This window comes from Dasypus novemcinctus, chromosome 8 (assembly GCF_030445035.2).
Source record: "Dasypus novemcinctus isolate mDasNov1 chromosome 8, mDasNov1.1.hap2, whole genome shotgun sequence".
Classification (NCBI taxonomy): Eukaryota; Metazoa; Chordata; class Mammalia; order Cingulata; family Dasypodidae; genus Dasypus; species Dasypus novemcinctus.
This window is the reverse complement of record NC_080680.1, coordinates 80,671,257-80,697,154: the sequence shown is the minus strand read 5'-3', so window position 1 is coordinate 80,697,154 and position 25,898 is coordinate 80,671,257. Positions and strand designations below refer to the sequence as shown.

General features: G+C 50.2%; 4 protein-coding genes across 15 annotated transcripts in view; 3 read left to right on the top strand and 1 right to left on the bottom strand.

Moving 5' to 3' along the window:
- Positions 1-9,458, bottom strand: part of TMEM8B (transmembrane protein 8B) — a 32,810-nt gene extending 23,352 nt beyond the window's left edge. For 5 of the 6 annotated variants that reach the window (XM_012524690.4, XM_058302068.2, XM_071216853.1 and 2 more), the window contains exons 1-3: positions 7,790-8,347; positions 3,207-3,396; positions 2,628-2,835 (exon numbers count right to left, since the gene is read on the bottom strand). In XM_012524690.4, the coding sequence (XP_012380144.1) occupies positions 2,628-2,835; positions 3,207-3,396; positions 7,790-8,279 (888 nt within the window). In that variant the 5' untranslated portion in view covers positions 8,280-8,347. Of the gene's footprint in view, positions 1-2,627; positions 2,836-3,206; positions 3,397-7,789; positions 8,348-8,853 lie in introns of those variants that run through there. The other variant, XM_058302070.1, reaches the window with a different exon arrangement.
- On the top strand, positions 9,000-19,039 carry FAM221B (family with sequence similarity 221 member B). Of its 6 annotated transcripts, none has more exons than XM_058302072.2 (8): positions 9,000-9,083; positions 9,225-9,272; positions 10,857-11,622; positions 11,751-11,894; positions 15,998-16,108; positions 16,276-16,473; positions 16,660-16,779; positions 18,687-19,039. In XM_058302072.2, exons 3-8 carry the CDS (start codon positions 10,857-10,859, stop codon positions 18,746-18,748), a joined length of 1,401 nt encoding a protein of 466 aa, XP_058158055.1. In that variant the 5' UTR covers positions 9,000-9,083; positions 9,225-9,272; the 3' UTR covers positions 18,749-19,039. The 6 variants fall into 6 exon arrangements, with proteins under 6 accessions (XP_058158055.1, XP_058158056.1, XP_004457359.1 ...); XM_058302073.1 differs by lacking the exon at positions 18,687-19,039 and adding an exon at positions 17,141-17,217; XM_004457302.3 differs by lacking the exon at positions 18,687-19,039 and adding an exon at positions 16,929-17,217.
- A 1,356-nt stretch (positions 19,040-20,395) lies between these two features.
- On the top strand, positions 20,396-22,649 carry HINT2 (histidine triad nucleotide binding protein 2). The gene is made up of 5 exons (XM_004457316.5): positions 20,396-20,552; positions 21,810-21,950; positions 22,087-22,191; positions 22,297-22,369; positions 22,469-22,649. The coding sequence occupies exons 1-5, from the start codon at positions 20,472-20,474 to the stop codon at positions 22,558-22,560; spliced, it is 492 nt and encodes a 163-aa protein (XP_004457373.1). The 5' UTR covers positions 20,396-20,471; the 3' UTR covers positions 22,561-22,649.
- Positions 22,650-23,096: 447 nt separating this feature from the next.
- Positions 23,097-25,823, top strand: SPAG8 (sperm associated antigen 8). Of its 2 annotated transcripts, XM_012524698.4 has the most exons (7): positions 23,097-23,576; positions 23,676-24,450; positions 24,569-24,743; positions 24,944-24,989; positions 25,073-25,187; positions 25,309-25,371; positions 25,506-25,823. In XM_012524698.4, the coding sequence occupies exons 1-7, from the start codon at positions 23,539-23,541 to the stop codon at positions 25,698-25,700; spliced, it is 1,407 nt and encodes a 468-aa protein (XP_012380152.1). In that variant the 5' UTR covers positions 23,097-23,538; the 3' UTR covers positions 25,701-25,823. The 2 variants fall into 2 exon arrangements, with proteins under 2 accessions (XP_012380152.1, XP_012380153.1); XM_012524699.4 differs by lacking the exon at positions 25,073-25,187.
- Positions 25,824-25,898: the final 75 nt, after the last annotated feature.

Sequence of the window (25,898 nt, the reverse complement as noted above, 5' to 3'; positions counted from 1 at the left end):
AAGAAGTCACTTCCCCATTTATAACCTTTCAAGGCTCCCTCTCACCTTCAAGATAAAGTTCAAACTTGCTAGTTCAGCATCCCAAGCCCTTCATGATCTGACCTCTGCTCACCCCTCCAGCTCCCTCATCTATCCAACTCCCAAGCCACCTACCTCAGTTCTCACATCTAAGCTTTGGCCCATGCTACTCCCACCACCTGGAATGCCTTTCCCTGCCTTCTCAACATAAGGCCTCACTTCTTAACACCTTCCTCTCACTTCCAGTACACTAAAAGCAATCTCTTCTCTTTCCTCCTAAAATAATTCCTGCTTCTCTCTAACATTCTCTCATTTATCTCTGTGTCTCCAGCATCCAACACAAGGCCTGGTGCAGATTATGTTCTCAAAGACTAAGAGATAAAGGGAGGCCTGAGCTTATCCCCAAACTGAGGATGACCCCAGAAACAGCACTGCCTTCTTATCTCTGGGACTCTTCAGTCCCCACCCAAGGATATCCTTGAACTTGAAGCCAGGGTCTCCAACCCATGCAGCTTAGAGAACTTCCTAAATTGGCCAAGCCTAACAGGAAATCAGTATCATGATACAAGGAAGAAGTGTATTGACAAGATGGAGCCCTGAAGGTACACTCTGGAAAATCCACCCACAGCCTTCTCTGGGAAATTAATGAGGAACTAGAATGCTTTGGATCCCTTAGAAGCTCACATACAACTCCAGAAGGTAACCAAGTTCTTAGATAGACCACAGAGAAGACCCATGCCCTACCAACCTATAGGACAGGCCTGACTGAACATCTCTCATGATGTCCCTACCTGCTGTCAGTCATGGGCAAAGGTGTAACTGTGCCTTCCCCTCTTTAGGGTCCCACCACATCCCTGGGGAGCTCTGCTGGCTAAGGCTCGAGCTTGCAGTAGCAAGTCCCAGAGGACCCACTTGCTATATCTAGATGCAAATGGGCATGTCCAGCCTGGTTCTTTTCAGTCTGCCCAGCTCCCTTTGGTCTGGGCACTTTGATTCATCCTTTGGGTTCTGATGAGCCATTCTCTGGCCTGCTACTTTTCTAATTACCCATTGTCATGTTATGGCAGTCATGGGCAGCACTGACCTCTCCCAATCAGGTCAAACCTCCCATAATCCCAGCCCAAGCCTGAGCTCCAGGCCCTTCCTGCTCACTTGAATAGAATTTTGGGCAACTAGTAAAGGACTTCTGAAAGAGTTTTCCTGTCAGGTCTCACTAGAAAAGACAAAGGTCAGAGTTGGGATCAAGGATAAGCTCTTTGGATTTGGCCAAAGACCTATGAAAATATACCTCCTAATAAAAAATCTTTAATTCTGAAGTGATTCAAGGCCTACCTAGAACCCAGAGACCTTCTAGGCAAGCTACCAACATGCCTTAATCCAGAGGGCTCCTAGGTCTTGCCAGGGAGTTCTCTCGTACTTGGCTCTCAGGAGAAACAGACTTACCACTGAGGCCTCAAGACACCCTGAGACATACTAATAGACACATGGAACACATTTCTGACAACAGCAATGTCAGTACACTTGCCCCTGTGCAATTCTCAGCTCACTCAAGAGCACTCTTAACATCTTCTCTAAGTGCTGGGCTACAGCAGGAAGAGAAGAGGTAAGTCTGACACAGTTGCACAGTCCCTGCCCTCAAGAAACTCAGCTTGGAGAGGTACACCCAAGTCAAATTTTCATAGGACTGGGAATTTCTGCTCCTCTGAATTCTCAATGACCAAACCCAACAGATCTCTGGTTATTCAGTGTCCTGTTCTTAAATCCTCACTGTGCTCATGCTCAGTCCTTCACCCTTACCACAGGCCCCACACATGTGGCCATCCCGATCTTCCAATGGACAGGAGTAAGAAACCAATAGATTCCCTCACTGCAAGGATAGAGTCTGGCTTCCGCATCACCCAGGAGTAGCACGAAAACACTGCGGCATTTTCTTCCCCTCCAAACTAGAATGGAGACGCATCCAGACCTATGAACCTACCCTCCGTTTTTAACAACTTCTGCTCTATGAAATCAGTGTTGATATGCAGAGGAAAGGGAGGTAACGGGCTAGACACCAGCCACCCAAAGCCTCCTTTTAACAGTAAATGGCTTGCCTGCCCCAGAGCAGTCTCTTACGGTGTTCCAGAGGTGTGGGAAGCTGACTGACTTAGACAGGAGAGGGACGAATTCTCTCAGATGAACTAAAGAAGGCTGCATCCTGAGAGAGTCTTCAGGGTACAACCATTCAACATGTAGAACAAGACCAGTCCTAGGTTTGCGCAGCAGCATTTGACCAGTCCCTGACTGGCTTCTGATTACCCTAATTCACCCCTGCATCTTCCAGTAGGACGGAGCACTGCTCCCCAGTGCCAGGGTTTCTGACCAATTCCAGACTCTTGGTTTTTCCTTCAGCTTACCTGGAACTATGTGTCCTCCTAAGACCCCAAAATTGCCTCCTGCTGGTCAATGTCTCTGGCTCTACCAGATGACTGCTAACCTCTAGCGGTGTCCCCACCCCTGCCACCCTTGTGCTGTTGCCCACCTGGCCCAAGACTGGGGTGCGAGGTAGCCTCTGGGAGGAATCAGCAGGGATGGAGAAGCAGCTCCTACCCTGGGCAGCATCAACCCACCTTGACAGAGATGTGGCCATGGGCCTGGGGAAGGTGGGCAGCCAAGAACCAGTCCCCAGGTAAGGGGCTGCTGACGTTAAAGATGCCCGAGGTACGGTTGGGCAGGGTCCAGCTGAGGGTCAGTGAGAAAACCCCAGGCACAGCCGTATCCCCTGGGAAATGTGTGTGCAGGGGATTGATGACAGGGGGTGCCCCGGACCGGAAATACCTGGGGGACCAGAATTAGGAGAGGAGGAAAGCAGGTAATGGGGTGGGAGGTAGGAAATGGGGAAAAGAAAGAAGAACTGTCACTCATCACCAGTAAAACAAGTTGATTCCCCATAATGACATATACAAAAAAGTGCTTCCTGGTTAGAGGTCAGGTTATAAGGGACAAAAGGTCAGCTCAGAAACTCGTGCAGTCATTCAGCAATCAGAAAAATGGTCAGGAGACAGAGGTCATGGCCCTTGCTCAGTCACACTTCAATCTAGACAAGGGTCAGGAGTCAGGAAAGGAGGTCAGTTTAGATAGTCATAAACTCACACTTTAGTTAGTCTGGGGTAGGAAGTGGGGGTTGGGAAGTTAACTCAGACACTCACACAGTCACACTTTGGTCTGGACAGTGGTCCCCAAAGGTTCCCCCCTGCTCCTTGAAGATGATGAGGTTCCACACAGCCAGAAACGTGTCCTCAGGAACATGGAAGTGGAAGAGTTCGGTGCTGGCAAAGGAGCGGAAAGGACTCAGCTTGCGGGGTGAGCAGGTGGAGTAATCAGTCAGGAAGAGGCCTCCTGGGGAGGAGGAGAAAGAGAAAGGAGCAGAGTAGGACAGAGGGTATTTCTGTTAAGCAACAGGCAGACAGACCAGTCTTCCTTCACCCAAAACCTCACCAATAGCACCACCTCAACAAATGCTCTCCTCCAAGCCAGGAACTGGGTCTGGTGCTGCCCCAGCCATCATCTGGTTTAATCCTTAAATGATCTTATAAAAATGACTTATTTTTACAGCTAAGGAAACTGAGACTCAAAGCTAGGATTCAAACCTGTCTAAATCCAAAATCAGGATTCATCATATCACCCCGAAGCTGCTCCTCACTTAGGGGCCACCTCACCAAGCCTAACAAAGCAGAGCTACAGAAGGGGTGTGTGTGTGTGTGTGTGTGTGTGTGAGCGTGTGCGCGCGCGTGTGTGTGTGTGTGTTGGCATTGGCTCTTCAGCCACCGAGCAGACTGGAACTCCACCTGTGAGGCTTGGGAGTCAGCATACAACTGTGTAACTTCCCTGTTTACTTTCTTCCCCTCTCTGTTCCCCCGTGGTTAGGACTAGTAAAAGGTCCTCAGAAGCTTCACAAGAGCTGTCTTTGTACTGGCTCAGGAAGGAGGGGGGAGGGGAAAGTGTGGTTGAGGTGGTAAGGGACCTGCTTGGGTGGCAGAGGCAGGGACAGTAGCTCACAGGCCACCATGAGGGGCCCTGGGAGAGGAGAAAAGGAGAGGCATCAGGCCCTCCAGGCTTCAGAACGGGCAGCCAGGAGGATGTTTTTCCCAGGGGAAAGGCCCAGTAAGGCGCCCAATTGTTGACCCAGTGGGATCTCAAACCACTTGGGCATATTTTGGGCAAGTTGGGGGAGCGGGGAGTGGCGGGAAGCAGTCATCTCTAATTGAAATGCCAAGATACCTGATCATGGTAGTCAGAAGCAGAGCCAAAGTGAGCAGGAAAGCCTAGTATCAGCAGCTGGCCAAGCAAACATCAGAAACGGGACTGCTGTGATAGTGAAAATAACCCAGTAGCTCAGCTGGGTAGGAGAAGAGGGCCACAAATGGCAGGCAAGGCCTCTCAGAGTCAAGCTCTGGGGATTCTGACTGCTCTGGAAATTTAAGACCAACCCCAGAGAAGACAGGTGAGAATGCAGACAACTCAAGCAGCTTCAAGACAGAGAAGGGGCCAGGGTAGCTGAGGGGAGACCCTGGTATGGGAGTTTTCAGCCAGGCAGCAGGTACCCACAGGGCTTACCTAGTCTGACACTATTCCTCTCTGGAGATGAGAGAAATAACTTCAAAAGTGAGGCATTTTAAATAACAGAGAAAGAGGCATATGGGAAAGGGAGGCTGCTGAAGGAGGGACACTGGTTAAGGTTGGCCCCACTGAATCAAAGAAACCTCAAGAGTCACCCTCCAGACAGTTGTCCTAAATAGGTGGAGGCCCTTGGCCCTAGACTGGCCTGTGCTCATCTTCAAAGGGTGGTTATACCCAAGGACTAGTCTGTCCAGTTCAAACCACATAATCAGTCTCAGCTGTCAGCAAGGAAGACCTGCCACCTTGCAAGCTGAGCACTGCCCAGGAATGCAGAGATGCTCACAGGCTGGGCAGCTCACAGAACAGCATTCAGAAAGCAGTGGAGACACATCTGAGAGGGATGAAGGGAAATAGAGCCAACAAATAGGAGAAACAGGTTACCTAGAAGCCCTGGCTGTGACAACTGGAAGGCAGAAGGTTGATAGCTACTGAGGGCCTGAATAGTAGCACTGTTATAAGAAATCAGGGCTCTGAATCGTCCTCTGCTAAGGTTAGGGAAAGGCTGCTTCTTCTCAAAGCTGGTACCAGGGTTGGGTCGTCTGATCAGTCATTGCTACTGTTGAAAGAAGAAAAATGTTTGCCAGGCCTCTGGTGTAGACTCACAAGGAGCTAATGGTGAAAAGCAACCGGTGACCTTTCAGAAACAAGGACAGACAAATGCAAGGAGCCCAGTGGTACAAAGGAATATGGTATGTCCTGGAGAATTGAAAAACTCCCTAAGCCAACCCCAAAGTAGCCAGGGCCTGCAGAAGTCACAGAATAGGCTTGTGGGGGAAAACGAGTGAGCAGCAGCTGGGAATGCTGGGAGGAGAGCTTGAAGAAGTTCTGAGGGCAGATGCCTGAGAAACTATCCATAGCCCCCATTCAATCCAAGGTTTGGTTAGGGGTTGTAACAGGCCCTACCAGAGCCATGTCCCAAATGAAACATGAGGGAGGCCCTAGCCTAGTACTTCCAGGAGCAGCTAGGTGATTCTCCACCACCATTTGAACCACGCACACACACATACACACACACACACACACACATACGGCAAGACAAGCCTAGGTTTTATGCAATTGTAGTCAGCTAAGCCCAGGGAGAAGACCAAGGATCAGGGGTAGAACTAGGAGTCCCAGGAGGTAACTTTCATCCCTGAGACAATATTGAAGCCAATAATAAACATTTATTAGGAGCAACTGTGTGCAGCTTTGTGCTATAATGGTTCTGCCAGTCTCTACTCAGGCAAAATTTACCACCGCTAGGTCACAGCACCCCTGCATGTCAGGCCATGGCAGTGACAACTGTTAAGGGCACTAAAGACAGCCCTGCCTGCAGGTGGGCCTGTTCAGTGCTCTTTTCCAACTTCATTACAACTCTCCCCAAAGCACCTGAATCTGCTTCAGGGCAGATTCACCACTCAAGTTTGTATAGCTCTTTGGCTGTCAGTCATCCTCCTCCCTTAGCCAGCCTAGTACTTGCTCAATGGGCTCATGAACAAAGAAGCCATGATGGCAGGGATGGAAGCTATGCATTGGGCACAAAGGCATGGACCCCCCTCACCCAAACTGAAAAAAATGACCTGGCTACTCCCTCTGCTAAGTGCCCAATTTGCCAGCGGCAGTAATCAATACTGAGCCCCCCTATGGCTCCCTACTTCAAGGAGACTGGATGGAGCGGCTGGATTACCTCAATATGTTGCAAGAGACACCCAACACTGCCTCTGAACAAAGAACTATCCACTTCTGAAGGTGACACCTCAGTGATGTGTCCACATGAGGAACAGGACGAGTTGAGAGGAGACATGCATGGGCCATAACATAAACCCTCCCCTCCCACAATAACATAAACATTCAGAGAACACATAGGCTCACATGCACCCCATTCAACACACATGTATACACTCAGCAACACACAAGCATGCTCACACACTGCACACGTCCATCCCTTGGTTATATAAACGCACACAGATGCATAAGTGCATATAGAGCTCGGACACTTCTGCAGGGGCCATGACCTTTGGCATGCAAAAATAGTCTCCTCAAGCTGGTTCACTAAACCAGAACCCTGCAGCTCACTGAAACCCTGCCCCTACCATCAGCTGCTCTTGCCAAAGACTCTCTCAGGCACATCTCCATCCTATCTAGAGTGCCATCCACCAGGGGCAGCTGGGGGCTGAGGCCATGGAAACCATAGTCTCCTTATGATGGGGCTGTCTTTATGGGGTCTCCTTGGCCAGAACCCCCTCCAATCCCCACATCCCACCCATTAAGAAGTTGGACTTCTCCTCTCCTACCCCAGTCACTTCCTCACCCGCTGATGGCCCCAGGTTGACTGACACCTGACAAATGAGGAACAGTTTGTGGATGAAGCCCCTTGTGGGCAGACAGGGTAGAGGAGAGGTTGTGTTTTAAGCCCTTCCCCCACTTGGGTCTTTTTTCCTATTAAGCATATCTTGCAGTGAGGAAATAACAACAGCAAGGGATAGGAATTAGCAAACCTTTTCCTAGCCACAGCACAGCCATTTATTAGCTATGTGACCATAGGCAAATTGCTCCCTCACTGAGACTCAGTTTCCCTATCTGTAAAATGGAAGCTGGGTTTCCAAAGATCTCTCAATGTGTCAGGACTTACTCTCAGGCAAATCAAGACTTATTACTAGAAGAAAACTCGTTAAATGGTGACTAACCCATGTCCCTCTGTTTGCTACATGTTATCTTCAAAACTGCTTTCTTAACCGTGGTTTACTGCAGACCCAATATTTCCATATCAGGCTCTATCTCCCCATTCTGGACTAGGGGCTCTCTAGCCTGGGACCATGACTCCTCCTTCAGACTTTGAGGGTAGGAGCAAAGCCCTTGAGGCTTCCTTGGGAAAGCAAGGGTCAAGGTGGGGTCAGGATGAACACTGGGAAAGGAAATGTTAACAGAGCTGAGCCTCAAGGTCCACAGTTCCCACTCTTTTGACCCTCCCAACTCCTCTCAGTTGTGTAAGACTTCTCTTATCCGAATTTCTCTCCCCACTTCTTCCCCGGAGATCTAGTTCTCCAGGTCCCACCTCTCCTGAATCCTTCCAGTTCACCCCTCCAGACCAAAACCCCATCCCTGTCTCAACCTTTCCTGCTTCTGCACTCACCAGCCCCTGGGCCAAGGACAGAGAACAGCAACAGCAGCAACAGGGCTGGAGGCAACTGGAGCCCAGACTTGAGTGGAGGCTGGGAGAGGGGCAGGGTATGAGAGGGGGCGCGGGCCTGCCGGCCAGCCTTGGGTAAGCACAGGGATGCGGGCCAAGGCTGAGGTAATGGGTTCGGCTGAGCTGGGCACTGGGGCTTGAAGAAGGGCAGAGGACGCGACGGAAGCGGGGGATGTGATGAGGCTTGGAGCGCGGGCTGGATCTGGGTCAGGGGCTTAAGGAAACATTGGGAATGGGGCTGGGCTGGGATTGGTGAGAAGGGGTGGAACAAGGGCAGGGACTGGAGGGGGAGCCTGGGTTGAGACCCCGACCTTGGGATTCGCTGGGACCCGGGCCGGGACTGGGACAGATTTGGGAAGCGGGGCGAGGGCGGGGCCGGGGACCGAGGCCCCGATAGGGATAGGACGAGGGGCCGGGACAAGGGCTGGGCCATGGCCCGGGGCGGGGACGGGGCCGGGCAGGCCAGCGCGGGGCGCTCGCAGAGCTGACCCGCGGCTCCGCTCCCCACCCCCGGGGGGTGGCCTCCGGCGTCCCTGTGGGCCCGGGGCCGGGATCGGGCCGGCCGAGGCCGGGCCGGGGATCCGGGTGGGAGTTCAGGCCTGGGTGACTCCGGGCGGCGCTGGACCGGCGATAACCAGGCCCCGCGGCGGCGGCCTCGGCCTGACGTCGGAGCCGCTCCGCCCCCCGGCCGGGTCCATTGGTCTCTCTCAGTAAGGCCCGCCCCCCTGCCTGGTCCTATTGGTCTCCAGCTCGGTCCCGCGGGGCTCCTAGAACAGACCCCTCCCCAGTCCAAGCTACCTGAGACCCTGCCTCTCTCACCCCAATCCCAGAGCCCGAATGCCCCCTCAGATGCGCACAGCCCGCGAGGACCGCCCTCGGCACGCTACGGAGACCCTCGCAAGCCCGGACACCGCAGGCTTCCCCGCGGAGAGCCGCAATCCTAAACAGATTCTCACGGAAATCCCGTAAATCCCCCATTTTCAGAAGTGAACTCTGTGGGTTCTCACCTTCCTTGCCCAACGCAGTTGCCCCAGCAGACCTCACCCACCCGGGAGGTGACCCGGCTGCTGTTTCCATGGAGACCGCTGGGCGTTCGGTTGCTCGGGTGACGGATCCCTCCTCTCCCGGCAGGGGTTCCAGAGACTTCAGTCCAGCACTTCCCCTCACCTGCTCTGCAGCCCCTCGTCCCTCCCTCTTCCCACCCTTCCCCAGACCCGGCCAGAGCTCCATTCCGAAGGTAAGCAGGTGTCCTAGGACCGCGCCCCGAGTCTTAGACTCCAGGCAAGGTCTCTCACCGTTCCGCATCTGCAGCCGGGGCTGATCCACCACCAAGAGCCTTCCCTCCCTCGGAGCTAACATCTCCTCCTTCCATCCTCAGACGAGATCTTGATCCAAGAACTTGTAGCATCCAAACCGAAGCCCGGAGGTATGTCGCTTCTCCAACAGGCCCTCCCCCAAACCCTCATGCGGTTCCCCTCCATACCTTCTGGCCCTCGCCCCCTCCTCAATCCAACTCTCTCCCATTCTCTACTTTCCGTTCTTACCCTTCCCTTCCACCACAATTCTCCATCCCGTTCCCACCTTGTTTCTCTTTCCCCTTCCTTTCCCATCTGGTTCTCCACCCTCGGGCTCCTTTTTCTTCTCGCTGAACCTCTGGTCATCTTCCTCCCCATCATCCTACCTCTCCCCCTACTCCCCTTCCTAAACTTTCCCTTCAGAAAGGCTCTGGTGCTTTTAAGAAGCAGTATGTCTAGTATCTCTGGAGTATGGAGGGGGGCAGGAAGCAGGAGGCAGGGAATCCTTGGGCAGTGTTGCAAATGATGACAGGCATTGAATTGTCAGGCCAAGAAATGTGGACTCAATCCTTTAGACTGAGTCACTGAATTTTTGTAAGCAGAGGAATCCAGGGCTGGGTTTGCAATTTTGAAAGATCTCCATTGGATCATTAAAAAGGACACCCTTCCAGGATAAATTAGGCACACCCCCCTCCCCAAAGCATCCTGGGCTTAACCTAGCATACCAACACATTCCTGTCATCCTTATTAGTTAACCTCTCTCCCAGACTCTTTCAGCTGAGTCCAGTGCTTAGCACAGTACCTGAATAAATGTGTAAGATCAGGCTCTTCATAAAAGTGTAAATTACACAAACTTATGAAAGAATGAATTAGTATGGTTTGAAAAGAGAGGGTGCAAAGTACTTACACAATCCAGGTGGAAGATGATAAAGACTCAAACAAAATTGGAGGGAAAGGAGAAAATGGATTGTGGGGATATTCAGAAGATAAGAAATACAGTTCTTCGTTCCTATTTAGAGATGAATACTGAAGGAAAAAGAAACTAAGATAATTCCTAGAGTTTGATTTGGATGCCCAGTGGAACATCCAATTAGAGATGTCCCATAGGCAGTTGGATATGGGTGTGAAATAAAGGGAACTAAAAAGGTCTGGGCTAGAAATAATGGATTTAGGAGTCATCAGAAAACAGCTGGAGATAGTTAAAGCCTTGAACAAGAACAGCATCATCAGGGAGGAAGATGTTTGGTCCCTAAGATAAAACCAGACTCCGGGCAGAGCCCTGCCAGAGCCATTCTCCTGCCCTCATCTAGAAGCAACCTCCTTGTAGTTCTTCCCACTTTGGCCTGGTATTCTCAATCCCTGGTGTTCCACAGCCCAAGGTAAGCCCAGGAGCTGCTCTTGGACTGGCAAAGGTGTGTGTTCAGGTTCCTTCCTAGGACATGGTCCTCTGCTACCATCTGCTGATGGAACTCTGACTGCTTCAATTTTTCAATCTTTAAGTTCCAGCATGCAAATGGGGTCCAGGTACATAGGTGAACCTCCTGACATCACACCCTGAGGACTAGAGACTATCTTGTAGCTCAGGTGCACTGAGCACCTCATCCTAATTCCTCAATCCTTACCCCCACCCAACCACCATGAACCTTGGGCTCTGCCCTGACTTGCAGACCCTCCAATCCCAACCTAATAAAATCTGTACCCTACTCTACCACTAGATGGAAGCAGACGAGGTCACAGAGGAGCCTTATACCACCATGGATGCAGAGGAGCACCCCTCTTCAAAGGATCCCTCTGCTGAGGACTTAAAGGAGCACCCTGTCTCTAAAACCTCCTCGGAACCTTCCACTTCTGAGATGCCTTTAGAGCCCTTTACAGCTAAATCCCTTTTTGTACCCTCCCCTTCCCAGACCCCTTTAGAGACTCACACCTCTGAATCCCCTTTGGAACCTCCCATCTCTGAGACAGCTCTAGAGCCCCCTACATCAGAATCCCCTTTGGTGCCATCTGCTTCTGAGATCCCTTTAGAGGCTCCTACCTCTCAGTCTTCTGTGGAGCCTTTAGTCTCTGAGACCCCTTTAGAACACACCATCTCTGATACCTTTCTGAAGCTCCCTGTTCCTGAGGCCCCAGTGGGGAGTCACATCTCTAAGGCCCCAGAGAAACACCTTACTATTCATTCAGCAGCAGACTACATCTCTGTGTCTTGCCCTGATGCCCTGAGGGAAGACCTCTACCCCTCCCAGTCTTCCACCAGTGACGTCCCACAAGCAAGGAGGTCCATCCTAAAGGACTCTGAATATGAGATCGTTCAAACGCACTCCTTTTCAGGCCTTTCAGCCCGGGTGCACATGGACACATCTTCAAATCAGAGGGAAGAGGCAGAAGAGTTTGAGGAGGAGGTGAATGCCACTGACAGCACCTCTCACAGATCCCAACCTGGACAGCATCTGGGCAAGAAGAAGGGGAAGAAAGCAGTTAGCCGTAATTCCTCCTGCCTTTGACCTGCCCTTGACCTGCCCCAGAGGAAGGGGGCTGGGTATTCTTTGACATGGCCCCTTCTCTTAGGACCTCCTTACTTCCACCTATTTACTCAGCTCCTTCCTCCCCAGATTACACAGTCCACCCAGTGGTCCCTGCTAAGCAGGCAGAGCTGGTGGCAGTGGCTAAGACAATGCACAGAGAGAAGTTTAGTCCTCGGGTGAATCATCTTTTCCAATGGGAGAAGGATGCAACCCTAAATGCCATCCAGACAGGTGAGCCTAGGCAACCTTGCAAAAGCCTGTGACAGGCCCATGACCATCCCCCAACCCAAAAGAATCTGTGGACCTGCCCATTCAATGGATAGCTGCCCTTTTTGGAAATATGCCACCTGCCCAGAATTAGGAGAGGAGCAGGCAGATAGGCCAAGAACTGCCAGAGTAGATGCAGATGGAAAGCAAGGATATTCATATAAACCCTGATAGAGAGGTGGCTGAACCCAAAGGCATTAAAAACAGAAGGACTACCAGCCAGGCCCAGCTGTAGGGTCCTGATAACCTATACCAAACAGACCCTAAGGCCCAGGACCCTGGATGGTTTCCAGGGAACTTGTTGCTCAGACATGGCAAAAGGCATTGTTCCACTTGGTAGAACTCCATTAAAAGGTGATAACCCCTGCATGCCAGGCCCATGATCACCCTGAGTACTCAACACATTTTGATCTCATCAGAGAGGAGAGCCATTTTTTCTAGGCCTGCTAATTCTTGGCCCAGAAGCAGTATTCTTGACAGTCCTATTCATAGCATACTGTATATCTGCATGCTTATTGGTAAAGAGTGTGCAGATGAAGTAAGAAAACACATGCCATCCTATCCACGTGTGAGCACATGTACCGGTGTTACCGAACCTCATGCCTATAGGAATTACTCAGTAAGAGGACCACCCTGGTCTGCTATGAGGATTCTGGAATTTTTCATCTGAATTCATTGGATATCATTGCATCTATTTTGGTCTTTCATACTTCCTTTCCTCATATGATAGGAATAGAGCTATGCTTAAACAACATGGGCCTAAAATAAAAAGAAAACTAGGCAAACTAGATAATTTATCCATCTCCATCCTTCATGAAGTTTGCTTTCTCCATTCTCTTGCAGGGATACTCTACCCTCCACCCCTGTCAGTCTTACTTTTCTTGCAAATGAAGAATCTGTTCTGAGCCCTCATTCTCCTCAAAAAAACCTTCTATCTACTCCCCACTCTTGAAATCCACTGTATTCCTTCTTCCTCTGCATGAACTTCTTTATTTTCCTGTTTAAATGAAAGTTTTATACAGAAATTCAAGTGTTGTTCAAGCTTGAAGAAAGATATTTGGGGTCCTTTTCTAACACTGGGGGTCTTGAAAATCAGAAGAGTCAGGACTCCCTAACAAAATATGTGACGTGTACCAAAATAGCAATGTAACATAGGCTTTCCTTTTATTCAATCAACAAGCATTCATTGAGCACCAACTATGTGCCAGGCATTAAACTAGCTATGTAGGGAAGGGGATTTCAAAGACAAAAAAAAAAATCTTTCAAATAATTTAGACTAATGAGATACACCAATAAGTAAAAGGACAATTATAGTTCATTCTAATAATTGTTATAAGGTCATCTCAGAGTCCTGCAAAAGCAGAGAAAAGGTTCACCCAATCTTGGGGATTCAGGAACTAAACCTTAGAAGAGACTATTTCTCAGTTGAAGTATATAACATGAAGGAGAAGGGGCTGGGTGAAGAATGGAGTAAGGTGAGAGATGGTGGGACACAGCACCAGTAAGAAACTAAGCAATGCAGTATGCCTGGTGCACAGAGTATTGGGGCAAGAGGCGCAGCTCACCTCAGGGAGGGCAGAATCATGCAGGCATTTCTGTGCCAAGCTAAAGAGTTGGAATTATATCTAGAGGACAATTGGGAGTCACTGAGAGATTTTAAATAGTAGCATGAACAGATTTGTTTTTTAAAAGATCACTCTACAGTAGGATAGACTGGAGAAAGACAAAACTGGACACAGGAAAACTACATTGTAGGAGATTGGTAATAATCCAGGAAAGAACTGGATGGGTAGAGATAGAGAGAAGTGGACAGTTTCAAGAAATACTAAGTCTCTCATCCTACACATCCAACTGACCAATGAAAGTGTAGGATGAAAGAGAGGGAAACGCCTGGAATGGCACCTAGGTTTTTGGCTTGATTAAGTACTTGAATGATGATGCTATTAACTGAGTGCCTAAAGCAGGGTAGATGCTTGACAAGTATTTGTTGAGTGAACAAAGGACAAGGGTAAGGGTTGGAGGGAATTGTGGGGCATAACACACTTGAAGAAGAACTTGTTTGTGGGAAAGTTTAGTAAACAACTAGCTTTATGAGTCTGAAACTCAGGAGAGAGGTTTGAGTTGAAGAATTCCTTCATGTAAGTTCATCTGTATGTTGTATTGAGATGTTCCAAACCCAAAGAGATGTTATCATGCTAATGTGATTATGCAATATGGAGTTGGACTGTGCTGTAAAGTCAAATGGCATCCCAGATAATGTCTCCTTCCCTGCTAGTCCTTGTTCACCCATAACAGAGAGTTTGGAATCAGGCAGAAAGCAGAGGGCCTCATTCTGTAATCCACAGTCAGACTCCATTGCCCCATTTGACTATGAAGGACATTAACATTTGTAAGAGTCTTAGATGTAGTTGCCAGGCTCCCTGGGCACTGACTCCCACATCAGAGCTTGAACTTGCCTTCCCCAGGCCCTCAAGCCATGCTTTCTGTGTATCTGTAGAAACTGACCCTTGTTCACCTCTGTACTTCACCCGTTCATCCAACATGTTCTACTACTTTGGACAGTTCAGAGTTCCTCTAATGGAACTTTGGCCCCCACCCACCCCCATTGTGACTCTGCCTATACCCTGTCCTGCCAGTCAAGTCTCCATGGTGTAACAGGGCCCTGGCACTACAGGCTATAGGTATCAAGACAGAAGCAGGAAAGCCAAAAGCCACATCTAGAGAGGTTTAGATCCTGAGAGACCATGGGTAAGACTAAAAAACCTAGTCTGCAAGTTAGGCACAGAATTATAGACTATGGCCCTGGCCAGAGTTAAAAAACTAGAGGATACCAAGTCTTTTTTTTCCTCCTATGTAACTTCAGGATTCTGCCTCCAAACATCCCTGGAATACTGGGTCTCTCACTTCTCCTAAAAGAATTGCTTCTTATTCCCTTAATCATCAGGCAATCTATGTTCTCTCATGTCCTATTTTTATGCCAGGCTCTGTGATAGAATTAGAGATATAAATGGAAAAACAGACCCTTCCCTTGAGGAACTCACAGTCTAATGGGAACTGTGATAGGAATAGCAAAAGGAGCTAAATAGGCAAAAGGAAGGGCCCTTAGACTGGTGGCGAGGTCAGGGACAACTTTCTAGTAGAAGTGACACTTCAGTTGAGGCTACTGAGTGGGAATAAGAATCCTAGAGCCAAAAGTCCCACTCCAAAGGGACTCATTCAGATTACTGGCTAGAAGTTTGGGTACTCTCAACTCTCACAGAAGGTGGAAAATCTGAGTGGGAGGTACTGTCTGGTTCTATGTAACACCACTCTTGCCTTGTGGTGTGATTGGCCATGAAACCAGATGGTTTCAGATCAAATTTTGGCCTCATGAGCTTGTTTTTTTGGTCATCACCCATGACTTCTGACCTATCCCTTTCTCCTAACCTTTGGAGAACCATAGGCAGCCCTGCTCAGATTCACAGAAGGCATTATTTCAAGAATACCACAAACAAAGAAGGAAGTAGGAAAGTACCAACCTGAGGAAGTGAGGGGAAGCCCTCTTCCTTCCACCTGGAACTAGGGCTGCCTACTTTCTCTGCCTTTTCAGGTCCCTTCAGGAGCCATGCTCCTTAGGACCCAATCTCCATCATCTACTTTATACCTGGCCCATCATCTCCCCTTTTCCTCACCTTAGACATTTCAAGGAAGCAAAGTTGGGCTCTGAGTGGGCAGGGGAGGAGATGAGACCCCACACAGTCATGGAGAACTCAAATGAGATTCATGTTCTTCTTCAAACAAAATTTATAATATTCCAGCTCAGAAATTGAAGACTCTCTTCAGTCTTCTCTGACAGGCTGACCGAGATAGAGTAAATCCTGGGATGGGAAGGGAAATGATATTTGGGGACAATGAAAAACCTTGAAAGAAAAATTCTAAAGGGGTAGATAGAGTTGAGGATTCATGAGGGGAGATGAGTAAACCTGGAGGGGAGAAGTGAGGCCCTTGAGGGAATGGGGAGGAACACCTCAGAGGAGGTTAGGATATTTTTCCTTCCTATTTTTCCTTATCACTCAACCACACTCCAGGTCTCTATATTGGCTGGCGCTGCCCCCATTACCTGTGGGACTGTTTCCGGATTGGGGATGAATCCAAGTGCTTTTGTGGACACTTGTTGAGGGAACACCACATCATTTCAGGTAAGGCAGGACTGACCAGCCCCTGTCGGGTGTGGAGCGATAACTGTACTCTTCCATGTCTTGGGATGATGTTGGCGGGGAGGGGAGGAGAATGTTCTACTGGTTAGGGGAGGGGGTTATCATGGGAAAGCTGGTTCAACCCTACTACCCCACCCGCATTTCCATAGACATATCCGTGCCCTGCAGTGTGGGCCAGTGTCGCTGCCTCCTGTTTTGCTTTATCCCATCACGCCCAGAGGAGGTGGGTGAATTCTGGCTCAATAGACGGGCCACGTTTGATCCCAAGGCCTGGAGGGCCCAATGCCGCTGCAAACATAGCCATGAAGACCACACAGCTACCGGGTCCCACCCCTGCAGGCACCATGGTATCTTCTAGGGCAAGGGGAGTACAGAGGGGTGGGTACAGGTGATAGGGAGTAACAAATGGTTTGGGAGTGAGGATGGGAAGCTGGTAGGAGAGAGGTGGGCATCTGGTTGGTGGGGAAGGGTTAAGAACACAGTCAACTCATGGAGAAACCCCAATTTCCTATACTCTTCTTGGCTTGCTCCAGGCTGTTGCTGCAGCTGCTTTGAATCTAATTTCCTCTGCGTGGCCTGTGACCGGCGCTGGGAGGAACATGAGACTTTCTTTGAAACTGAGGAGACACGGCGACGAGGAGGGAGGCCTTATGGTAAGGGAGCAGCCTGGGCCAGGGGCCATTTTAGGGTCCCTAGTGAGAAGGTCAGGTAGGAAGTCGCTCCCACGCTCAACAATTCCTCCAGGACTACCTCGCCCACCCCACTCCCAGTACTCCATACCTGCCCTGGTTTCTACCCCCAGGAGCAGACTATGTGCCTTTTGCAGAGATGCCTGCCCTCCGAGAAGCCATCCTCAGCAACTCTGACTTCAAGGCCCTAAAGAAGCAAGGGACCTCTGGCCATCCCTGCTCCCACCCTGCGCCCCCTGGACTCCCTGGCCCACACAGCCCCCAGTCTGGCCCAACATCTGATACCCACACCTGACCCTTTCACCTCTGTTCTTCCCTCCTCTAGGGTCAGACACCGTCAACACATGGCGCAGGCCTTTGTGAGCCTGGCCTACGTCAGCAATAAAGGGGAAGCCACTGGAATTTGACCTGGCTCTGTATGGGCTGGTAGAGCCCAGCCCAGGGACTGATACCCTGGCACCTGGGGTTGGCATTTATTTATTGGGGGTGGGAGAATGCACAAGGCAGGAAAGATGCTGGATCCAGGCATCTGCCTCCAGCATGCCTACATTCAAGCTGCCGGCTCTGACATCAGAAGGAAAGAGTGGTTTCCAGAAAGCCAAGGAGGGAGGGAGTTTCAAGAAGGATAGAGTGGTCAGTAATGTTAGATACAGCTGGGGGTTCCAGTAAGATAAAGACTGAAAAGTGTCCATTGGAGTTTGCAATAAGGAAGTCTTTGGGGAATTCAGAGTTGAAATTTTGGTGCTGTAGAGACAGAAAGCAAACAGCAGTGAGTTTGAGGAGTCTCTTCAAGAAACTTGAAAGAGAAGAGCAGAAGTAAAGTCAGGCAATATCCAGAGGGAGGTGTGGAATCAAGCATTTTTTTAGGAAGGAAAAATCTTTGTAGCATGAGAGTAGAGAAAAAGACCTTCAAGTATGCAGAAGAGAGAGGAGAGATGCCTGATGGAATGAAATCCCAGAGATGGAGGGAGGAGATGAAATCTGGAAGAAGAAATACTGCTTCCTAAGATCAAGAGGAAAGAAAGGGTGGAAGCCTCGGGGAGCAGGATCTTGTGGAAGTTTCTCTCTGATCACTTTTATATCCCCTGTAAAGTAGGAAACAAGGTCAGTTGCTGGTGGGGGAGGAGAGGGATGAGTGGAGTGTAGGAGGCAGGAAGAAATGGGTGAAGGTTTGGGAAGGCTAATGTGGAGACTGGGAGAAAACCTGACCAGTGGGTAGCCGAAGATATAGCTACGGTTGGAAGCAGGAACCTAGTCAGAGAAGCCAAATATTTAGATTAATGGGCATTGGTGGGACGGTGTCAAGGAGGATGATTGGGAAAATAAGACAAAAGAAGGCATGAGAATGTGTAGGGAGTTGACCATCCAGAAAGGGAAAGAAAGTGAAGTCAGGAAACAATTAACATTGAAAAAAAAAAGAAGCAGTCAAAGGAATAGAAATATCTAACAATGTCCAGTGGCAGATATAGTGGGAGAGATAGAAGTTCAGGAGACAGTGATGAGAGCCTGCAAAGCATTGCAGCTTTCAGATGATGGCAGCTGAAGGCAACAACGACGGCTTAGCATACAGAAGACTGTGGGCCAGGGGCCAAAATCAGTGCAATACACGAGAGACTAGAAGGTCCATAGATGACTGTTTGAAGAGTAAGAGATTCTGATACTAATGAGCTCTGTGGCCCTAGACAAGTGATTTATATTCTATAGGCTCAGTTTCTGGATCTGCAAAACAGAATAATATTCTGGATGCTGCCTTGTCTCAGTGAGAACCGAAAGAATCAGTTCAAAGTGCATTGTAGTCACCTACTCCTCCTGGCTGGTTTCCTTCCTCTTCCTAGATCTCAACTCCTCTTATCTCCTGCCCTTCTTCACAGCAGTTCTAGGGGCTCCTGCTGTCCTGGAGACACCACAGAGAACTACAACCTCTGGGTCATAGACAAGAGGCCAGTCTACATTTCCTCACATTGAGGGAGGCCATCTATCCTTCCAAAGGAAGGAATGAAGCTTGGACCACGGGGACCCCTGGGGGAAATCACAGGGTCAAATACCTGCCCTTTGGAGGAGAAAGGACTTTCTAACAATAATATAGCTATGTAAAAAGAGATCATACTATCTCCAGAAGTAAAGAGCAACACCTCACTGGTTATATGTAATTAGCATCATGATAAACATTTGCCTAAAACTAATTCAACTAATAACAGTATGAATACTCATTCAAAGAAATATTATGCAGCCATTACAAAGTATATTCACATAGGCTATATAATATGAAAAACTGACTATAAGTGGAAGACTAAGAAAATGAATACAATATTGAATACATATTTATATATGTATTGTATATTATGAAAAGAAATGCAGGGAAAACAAATGTTAATCTTTCAACAACTATTGAGCACCGAAATGTGCTATAGGCTAAAAAATCTAAAGACACAGTGGTAACTTGCCCTATATATTTAGCGTCATACTAAAACTGATGTGGTGTCTGAGTACATAAGCATTTTTTACAGTTTCTTATGTCAAAAAAATATATTCCAGTAGAGCAAAATACACTTCTGACCTATCCATGAAGCATTCCCCTTCTCGTATGTTAGGCAGGCACAGAGCTAAGCATATCACATACGTTTTCCGATAGGAAAAGAACACTGGATACATACTCTTTTGTTTGGTGGTAGTGCAGGAGCAAAAGGCCATCCCCTCCAACATAAAACATGCAAAAACTGCGCTGAAAGCAAACTGCAGAATTCTTATTCTATGAAGTGACTGTTAACGCAAACATGACATTAAGGCGGAATTGCCATTAAACGAGTAGGTTAAAATGCTTGAAATGTTCAAAGGGCTGCAACTCCCCTTTATGGAAAATGCTCGCTATTTGACAAATAAGGTTCTTAGACATCGACTCCACCAGTTACGGAAAAAAAAGTAGAACCCGGTGCCAGCGTACCTTTAGCCCAGCCCTTCCTGCGCCCTCCACCCGCCCTCTTTCTTCCGCCACTCCAAGGCCTCGCACAGGCGCGCGCGGCGGTTCCCCGGGGCCAATAATCGCCAGTGGCCTCGAACACCGCCCTCCTCCTGGCCAATGAAAAGGTCGAAAAATTGGGGGAGTCCTTGTGCAGCAGGTGACCGAGCCCCGCCCGCTTTCTCCACAGGGTTGGGTATGGGAGCCTCAACCAAAGCAGAGCCCTCATGTATCAGATCCCATTGGGAGAAAAACCCCACCTCTATGTCTCTTAATCCTTGCAAGGGAGTGAAAAATTATAGTGAAATTAGTTAGGGGGTTCCATGGAAAAGGAATTTTCACCCTGATCAGAAGACAATGCCAATGGAGTGGAAAAATCACACACACACACACTCAGTTGGCAGAAGCCGATAGGATGAAAATAACCCGCCTCCAAAGTGGCGGCGGGGGCAGCGGCCTGAAGAGCGCCACCCCCTGGGCTGCGGCAGGCGCCGACCCCTCCCCCGGCGGCGCGTAGCGCCTGGAAGCGCGGCCCAGTGGGAGGGCGGGCCCCGCTCCCGACCGCTGCCGGAGCCAATGGCGCTCCTCACCCGCTTCCCCTGACGGCGCCAGTCAGCCGGTGGCGTCGGGGCTCCACCTCCCGCCCGCCGCAGAGCCCGAGCGCTGGTGTGCGTGGAAGGTGCCCGCGGCCGAGGGGAAAATGGCGGCGGCCGTGGCGCTGGCCGCTGGGCTGCGCTTGGCGCGCAGGGCGGTGGCTGCCGCGGGGCCGCGGGGGGCGCAGGTGAGAAGTGGCCGCGGGGAGGGTGACCCGCGGGCTCTGACGCCCTCCGGGACCCGGGGCCGCGTTCCTCCCCGGCTGCGGAAGACGCGCGCAGCCCTGTGACCTCTCGGGGCCGGAGCCCGAGCCCGCTACGGTGGGCGCCGACACTCCGGAGGTTCAGGCTCTGGGCTGTGCGGTGAGGTCGGACTGGTGGCCCCCGCAGCCTCCCCGCGGGAGAAGCGAAGTGGAGATGACTGACACCCTGCACAGACCCGGGAGCCGAGATCGGGACGGGTTACTGTAGCGGCTGCTGCGTTCTCCACCTGCCTGGAGCCCCGCTTACGGGCGCCTGCCTGGACAGCCTCCTCGGTGCCCCCTGAAGGAAATGAGCATTTACTTCTCCGGGTTAATCTTTTGCCTACCACCCCTGTTCCCCCCTCCTCCGGCTCCTTGCCTTCTGATGAGCACTAGAGTTAACCTCTCGTCTAACCCTTTCCAAAGCGACTCGAGGGGTCAGAGAAATCTAATTCATCCCCGTCCCTTCACCACTATATTAGCTTCATTCAGCCTTCTATTCCCTGGACAAGTGGAACTTCCCTACTCCAGCCCTCCGGGAGTTGAGTTCACGTACTGAACATTTCCTTCCACTGGCTCAGGAACTAGAGTTACAATCCACTTTTTAAGAGGTCAAGTGTGACACCCAGATTAGGAATAAACTGGTGTCAAACAAGGCAATTGCTTTAAAACCTGAACAGAACAGGTGACAAATCTTAAAGATCAGAGAACAAAGAAATAGTGAAAACAAGATGAGAGGAAATGAAAAGCACTCCAAGTAGTCCTGAGATGGGGCAAGTTAAAAAAGGAGTGGGAAGGGTGGGGGGAGATGCACATCATTCCTTTATTTTATACTCGAAACCAAGAGAAGATGTTTGTCAGGGGTAAAATAGGAAATAGCACTTAGTCTCTAAACTCATATTCGAGATTCTTTCCTGTGAACAGTGCTAGATCCCCTAGATAGGTTAGGAACAGAATCAGTTATACTTATGAATCCTTAGTTGTGATATTGCCTGTTTTCTAACAAGGCCCAACACCATCTGGCCCTGTGCTCTGCTACTGCCGCTCTGAAATTCAGGACCTTTTGCCTTGGGTAGGAATCACTAAAAGGTTCTTAGAGGGGTGAAGTTAATGAGTATCAGGACATGGCTCTCTGGCAGCCCTGACTGAGTACATACAAGTATTACCAATTCCCAACCTTGGGTGTGTCTGACCCACCTTCAGGTACGTGGAGCTGCATGTGCGAATGATGGGAATGAAGTGGCCAAGGCCCAGCAGGCAGCTCCTGGGGCAGCAGCCCCAACCATATTTTCCCGGATCCTGGACCGAAGTCTCCCAGCTGACATTCTGTATGAGGACCAGCAGGTGGGGTGCCCTTAGGATCCACCCTCCCAAGGAATTTCATAGGCAACCCCTCAAAGATACCATCTTGCCTGTTGGAAGTAATGCAGTGGCCTCTGCCCTGTCACTGCCTATGATTTGTCCTTCCTCATATTCCCAGTGTCTTGTGTTCCGTGATGTGGCTCCTCAGGCTCCTGTGCACTTCCTGGTCATTCCTAAGAAGCCCATTCCTCGGATTAGCCAGGCTGAAGAGGAAGATGAGCAGGTGGGGAGAATGACCAGGGCGTGGCCAGGGAGTGGGGGGCTGGGCTCAGCTAAAGGTTTTGCTCCTTGTGAATGATGCCACCACCTCCCTCACTTCTCCCTATAGCTTCTAGGACACCTACTCCTTGTGGCCAAGAAGGCAGCAAAGGCTGAGGGTCTGGGAGATGGATACCGACTTGGTGAGTGGCTTTTGGCCCATGTGCCCCTCACCTTAATATGATCATCAGTCTTCGGCCTTTCCCAAAATCCTGACCCCCTAACTCCAAGCTCCATTTCAGTGATCAACGATGGGAAGCTGGGTGCACAGTCTGTATATCACCTGCACATTCACGTACTTGGGGGCCGACAGCTCCAGTGGCCTCCAGGTTGAACCAACCAACTGACCAAGAACCCCAGACTGGATTGGGGGGGGGGGGAGGGAAAAGGACCCTGTGTTGCTAATAAACCTGCTCTATCCAACTCTGAATCCCTGTCTTAAATATATAAAGATATATACCACAAAGAGGAAAGAAAATTAATCAAGGCTACGATCCGCCTTGAGTGAGAGACACTAGAGAGGCTTAGCTTGTGGTTAGAGCAACAGTTGCCAGCATATTTATGAGCGCTCATGACTATTGGTGCACCCTGGTTCAAACTTCTAGAAAAACAGCAATCGGAATGAGGCTGAATGAGTAGGGAGAGGCTGGCTCCCAGGAGTAAGTTTGCTCAATCCTGGCCCTTATTTGGAGGCCAAACCAGATTCTAAGGGGAACTGGGGGTTAAGAGGGAGGAGGTGTCACTGTGAGGAGTCTATGCCTTCTACTGGAGGAGAAGCAATCACACCTAAAAAAAAAAAAAAAAGGTGTTACCCTTTGACTACTACACATCTCAGTTTTGCATTTAAACTTTTGTCTGTTGTATTTTTAGCCTTGCCCAATTTTGAAAACACCCTCCTCACGTTTGAGACTGAACCAAGGTGAAGCTACTGTTTCCCCTCCACAAACACACCAGGAGGCTTTTGCTTTTGATTTCATTGCTCTGTACTTGTCTCCAACATATCTGCATAAAGAACCACCCTTAGAAAGCCTCAAAGAATCATGCTTGTGTTTAGAGAGCGACGCCTTAGGCCAGCGGAACCTAAAAGACCAGCTGTGGCGGAATGGAGTCCTGAGGGGAAAGCAGGCCTACTAGACCGCCCCAGGTTGAAGACTTCCGCCCCAGGTTGAAGACTTCCGCCCCAGGTTGAAGACTTCCGCCCCGCAGCGGACTCGCCTCCACCCCCACCCTCCACGTCCGCCCAGCTGCGGTCTGCGCAGGCTCCCGGAATTATTTGCCGTCTCTATGGCAACGCGGTAGCTAGTGTCTGAAGATGGAGAGTAACCCGTCTACCGAGGAAACGGAGTCGCGGTGAGAGCTGCAGTTCTGGCAGGTGTAAAGGGCCAAGGAAGGTCTGCTGACTTCCCCGGCTGTGTTTTTGACAACTCTGACAGTTTCGCTTTCTTTCAGGTCTTTAGAACTACAGCCCAGCTCCGGAGACCCGTGGTCCACTTCGGAACCGTTTCCTTCTTCAGATGACGGTGCTAGGTCTGCCCTGGCAGCCGCAACCGCAGCAGCTGCAGCGGCTGCATCTGCGGCATCAGCTGCATCTGCGGCATCAGCTGCATCAGCGGCTGCAGCTGCCTCCACCGCCAAAGCAGCTGCACAATCTACAAAGACACCAGGTCTCTACTCTCAGCTCAGCCATCTCACCCAGCCCTCTTCTGACAGTCTACTTGAGGAACCCTCCACTGAATCCAGCTCTACCCACAGGATAAGCTGTGAGAATCTTGGCTTTGAGCCCGTCTGTGTTTCCGGTGTTGCTCAGGACCCGTGTACCACAGCTGACCTCACCGCTAGCTCTGTCCCTGTTCCTGGCTTTAGCTCCGGACCTGTTCCTGGCTCTGGCTCCGGTCCTGTTCCTGGCTCTAACTCTGGCCCTGGCGGGAGCTCTGGCCCTGACTCTGACCCTGGGCCTGGTCCAGGCTCTTGCCCTGGCCCTGAGCTCTGCCCCAACACTCTTCCAAGGTTCAGAAGCCTCGGGAGAGAGCTGGTCCCTGATTATGCCACCTGGAATGACCACAGCAACTGGGATCCTCAGAAATCACCAAGCTGGAAATTTTTGCAAGTTCCAGAACCTGGTGCCCGAGGGCTATGGAAGCCCCCAGAGGTTGAAAGGAAATCTAAAGTGCTCTCTGAAGTATTGCCACGGGGCCACTGCCTACTCTACAACTGGGAAGAGGAGGTATTAAGGTTTTGGCCTGCTCCCTTTTCTTGATATTGCCCTCAGTTTCCTGGGGAAAGTTCGTGATGAGGGTGTGTACCAGAAAGGACATAATGGTCACTTAACTTGGGGCCCACAGAGAGCCACCAACCACCTGGATCAAGTGCCAAGCATGCAGGATGGCCCTGAGAGTTTCTTCTTCCGACATGGACACCAAGGACTGCTGACCCTGCAGCTACAGTCACCCATGCCCTCCATCACCACCCAGAAAGATTCATACCAGTCCCCAGGAAACCTCTACCGGCCACTTCGAGGTATGACATATGAGTAGGAGGACCAGATGGAGTCCATTAGTCAGAGAAAAAAAAGGAAGGAACTTCCAGTGGGTCTGTGGATTGTCCAATGGGTGTAAGGGCAGAAGAGCAAGATTTCCCTTTCTTTATCTCAAATTCGTTTCTTCTGGGCCTGTTCCTTCACCAGTCTCCCACTCTCTTCACTTCTTACCCTTCCACAGGGAAACGTGAAGCCAGGCTTGAGATGCTACTGCACCACCAGATCTGGTGAGAGGCTGGGTGAAGGGCAAGGGGAGGGGGAAGACAAAAACTGGGAGAGATTGGCCTTGACTTCCCTTAGGGCTATATAGTAAAGAGGTCCAGAAAGAACAGGAATCCACAAGGAAGCTTTTTGAGGTCGAATCAGTGACACACCATGACTATCAAATGGAGCTGGCACAAGCAGGGCCTCCTGCCCCCACAAAGGTGAAAAGCCATCTCACCCCACATACACCTCTGGGTTCTGATGGGGTATGGGAAAGCAGCAGGCCCAGAGGTTGAGAGAGTGGCTAAAGGTTAAGAGTCATTCAGTAGCTCTCCCTCACAGCCTCATGACTACCGTCAGGAGCAGCCTGAAAGCTTCTGGATACAGAGGGCACCACAGCTACCGGTACGTAAGTGACTAGGTGTTGGGAGTGGGAGAGAAGGACAGAAAGAGGCTGTTCTGTCTGTCTGGGTGGGAAGGGGGTGGGGGTGGAACAGGAGCAGGATCCATCCTCATTCCTCATTCTGGCACTCTTCCAGGGTGTCAGTAATATCAAGACACTGGACACACCATTCCGGAGGAACTGCAGCTTCACAACACCAGTACCCTTATCCCTGGGGCAGCCTTTGCCCTATGAACCTGAGAATTACCCCCATCAATTGGGAGAAATATCTTCCCTTGCCTGTCAGGGAGGAGGGCAGTGTGGGAGAGGAGGGAGAACTACCTCTCTCTAAGGATTGGCAAGGGAGTGGTGGTATGGAATATAGGATCTATTTGTACTGGTGAGGTGAGGAAGAAGTTAATTCTATCTGTACTTGGTGAGGAGTCTTTCCATAAAAGATTATCCCTCATTCTGATACCGTTAATTCAGTGATTTTCTAAGAGTCACCATGCCCATACCCTGTAACCTCCTTTCCTTGGAGTTGCTCCCT

Bases quoted from the DNA above. Each gene is read 5' to 3' on its own strand.
- HINT2 (XM_004457316.5), top strand. From the start codon at position 20,472: ATGGCGGCGGCCGTGGCGCTGGCCGCTGGGCTGCGCTTGGCGCGCAGG. The intron at 20,553-21,809 runs GTGAGAAGTGGC...ACCCACCTTCAG, and splicing joins CGGGGCCGCGGGGGGCGCAG to GTACGTGGAGCTGCATGTGC. The intron at 21,951-22,086 runs GTGGGGTGCCCT...TCATATTCCCAG, and splicing joins TTCTGTATGAGGACCAGCAG to TGTCTTGTGTTCCGTGATGT.
- FAM221B (XM_004457302.3), top strand. From the start codon at position 10,857: ATGGAAGCAGACGAGGTCACAGAGGAGCCTTATACCACCATGGATGCA. The intron at 11,623-11,750 runs GTAATTCCTCCT...CTTCCTCCCCAG, and splicing joins GGGGAAGAAAGCAGTTAGCC to ATTACACAGTCCACCCAGTG. The intron at 11,895-15,997 runs GTGAGCCTAGGC...ACCACACTCCAG, and splicing joins CCTAAATGCCATCCAGACAG to GTCTCTATATTGGCTGGCGC.
- SPAG8 (XM_012524698.4), top strand. From the start codon at position 23,539: ATGGAGAGTAACCCGTCTACCGAGGAAACGGAGTCGCG. The intron at 24,451-24,568 runs GTATTAAGGTTT...TGGGGCCCACAG, and splicing joins TCTACAACTGGGAAGAGGAG to AGAGCCACCAACCACCTGGA. The intron at 25,188-25,308 runs GTGAAAAGCCAT...TCTCCCTCACAG, and splicing joins GGCCTCCTGCCCCCACAAAG to CCTCATGACTACCGTCAGGA.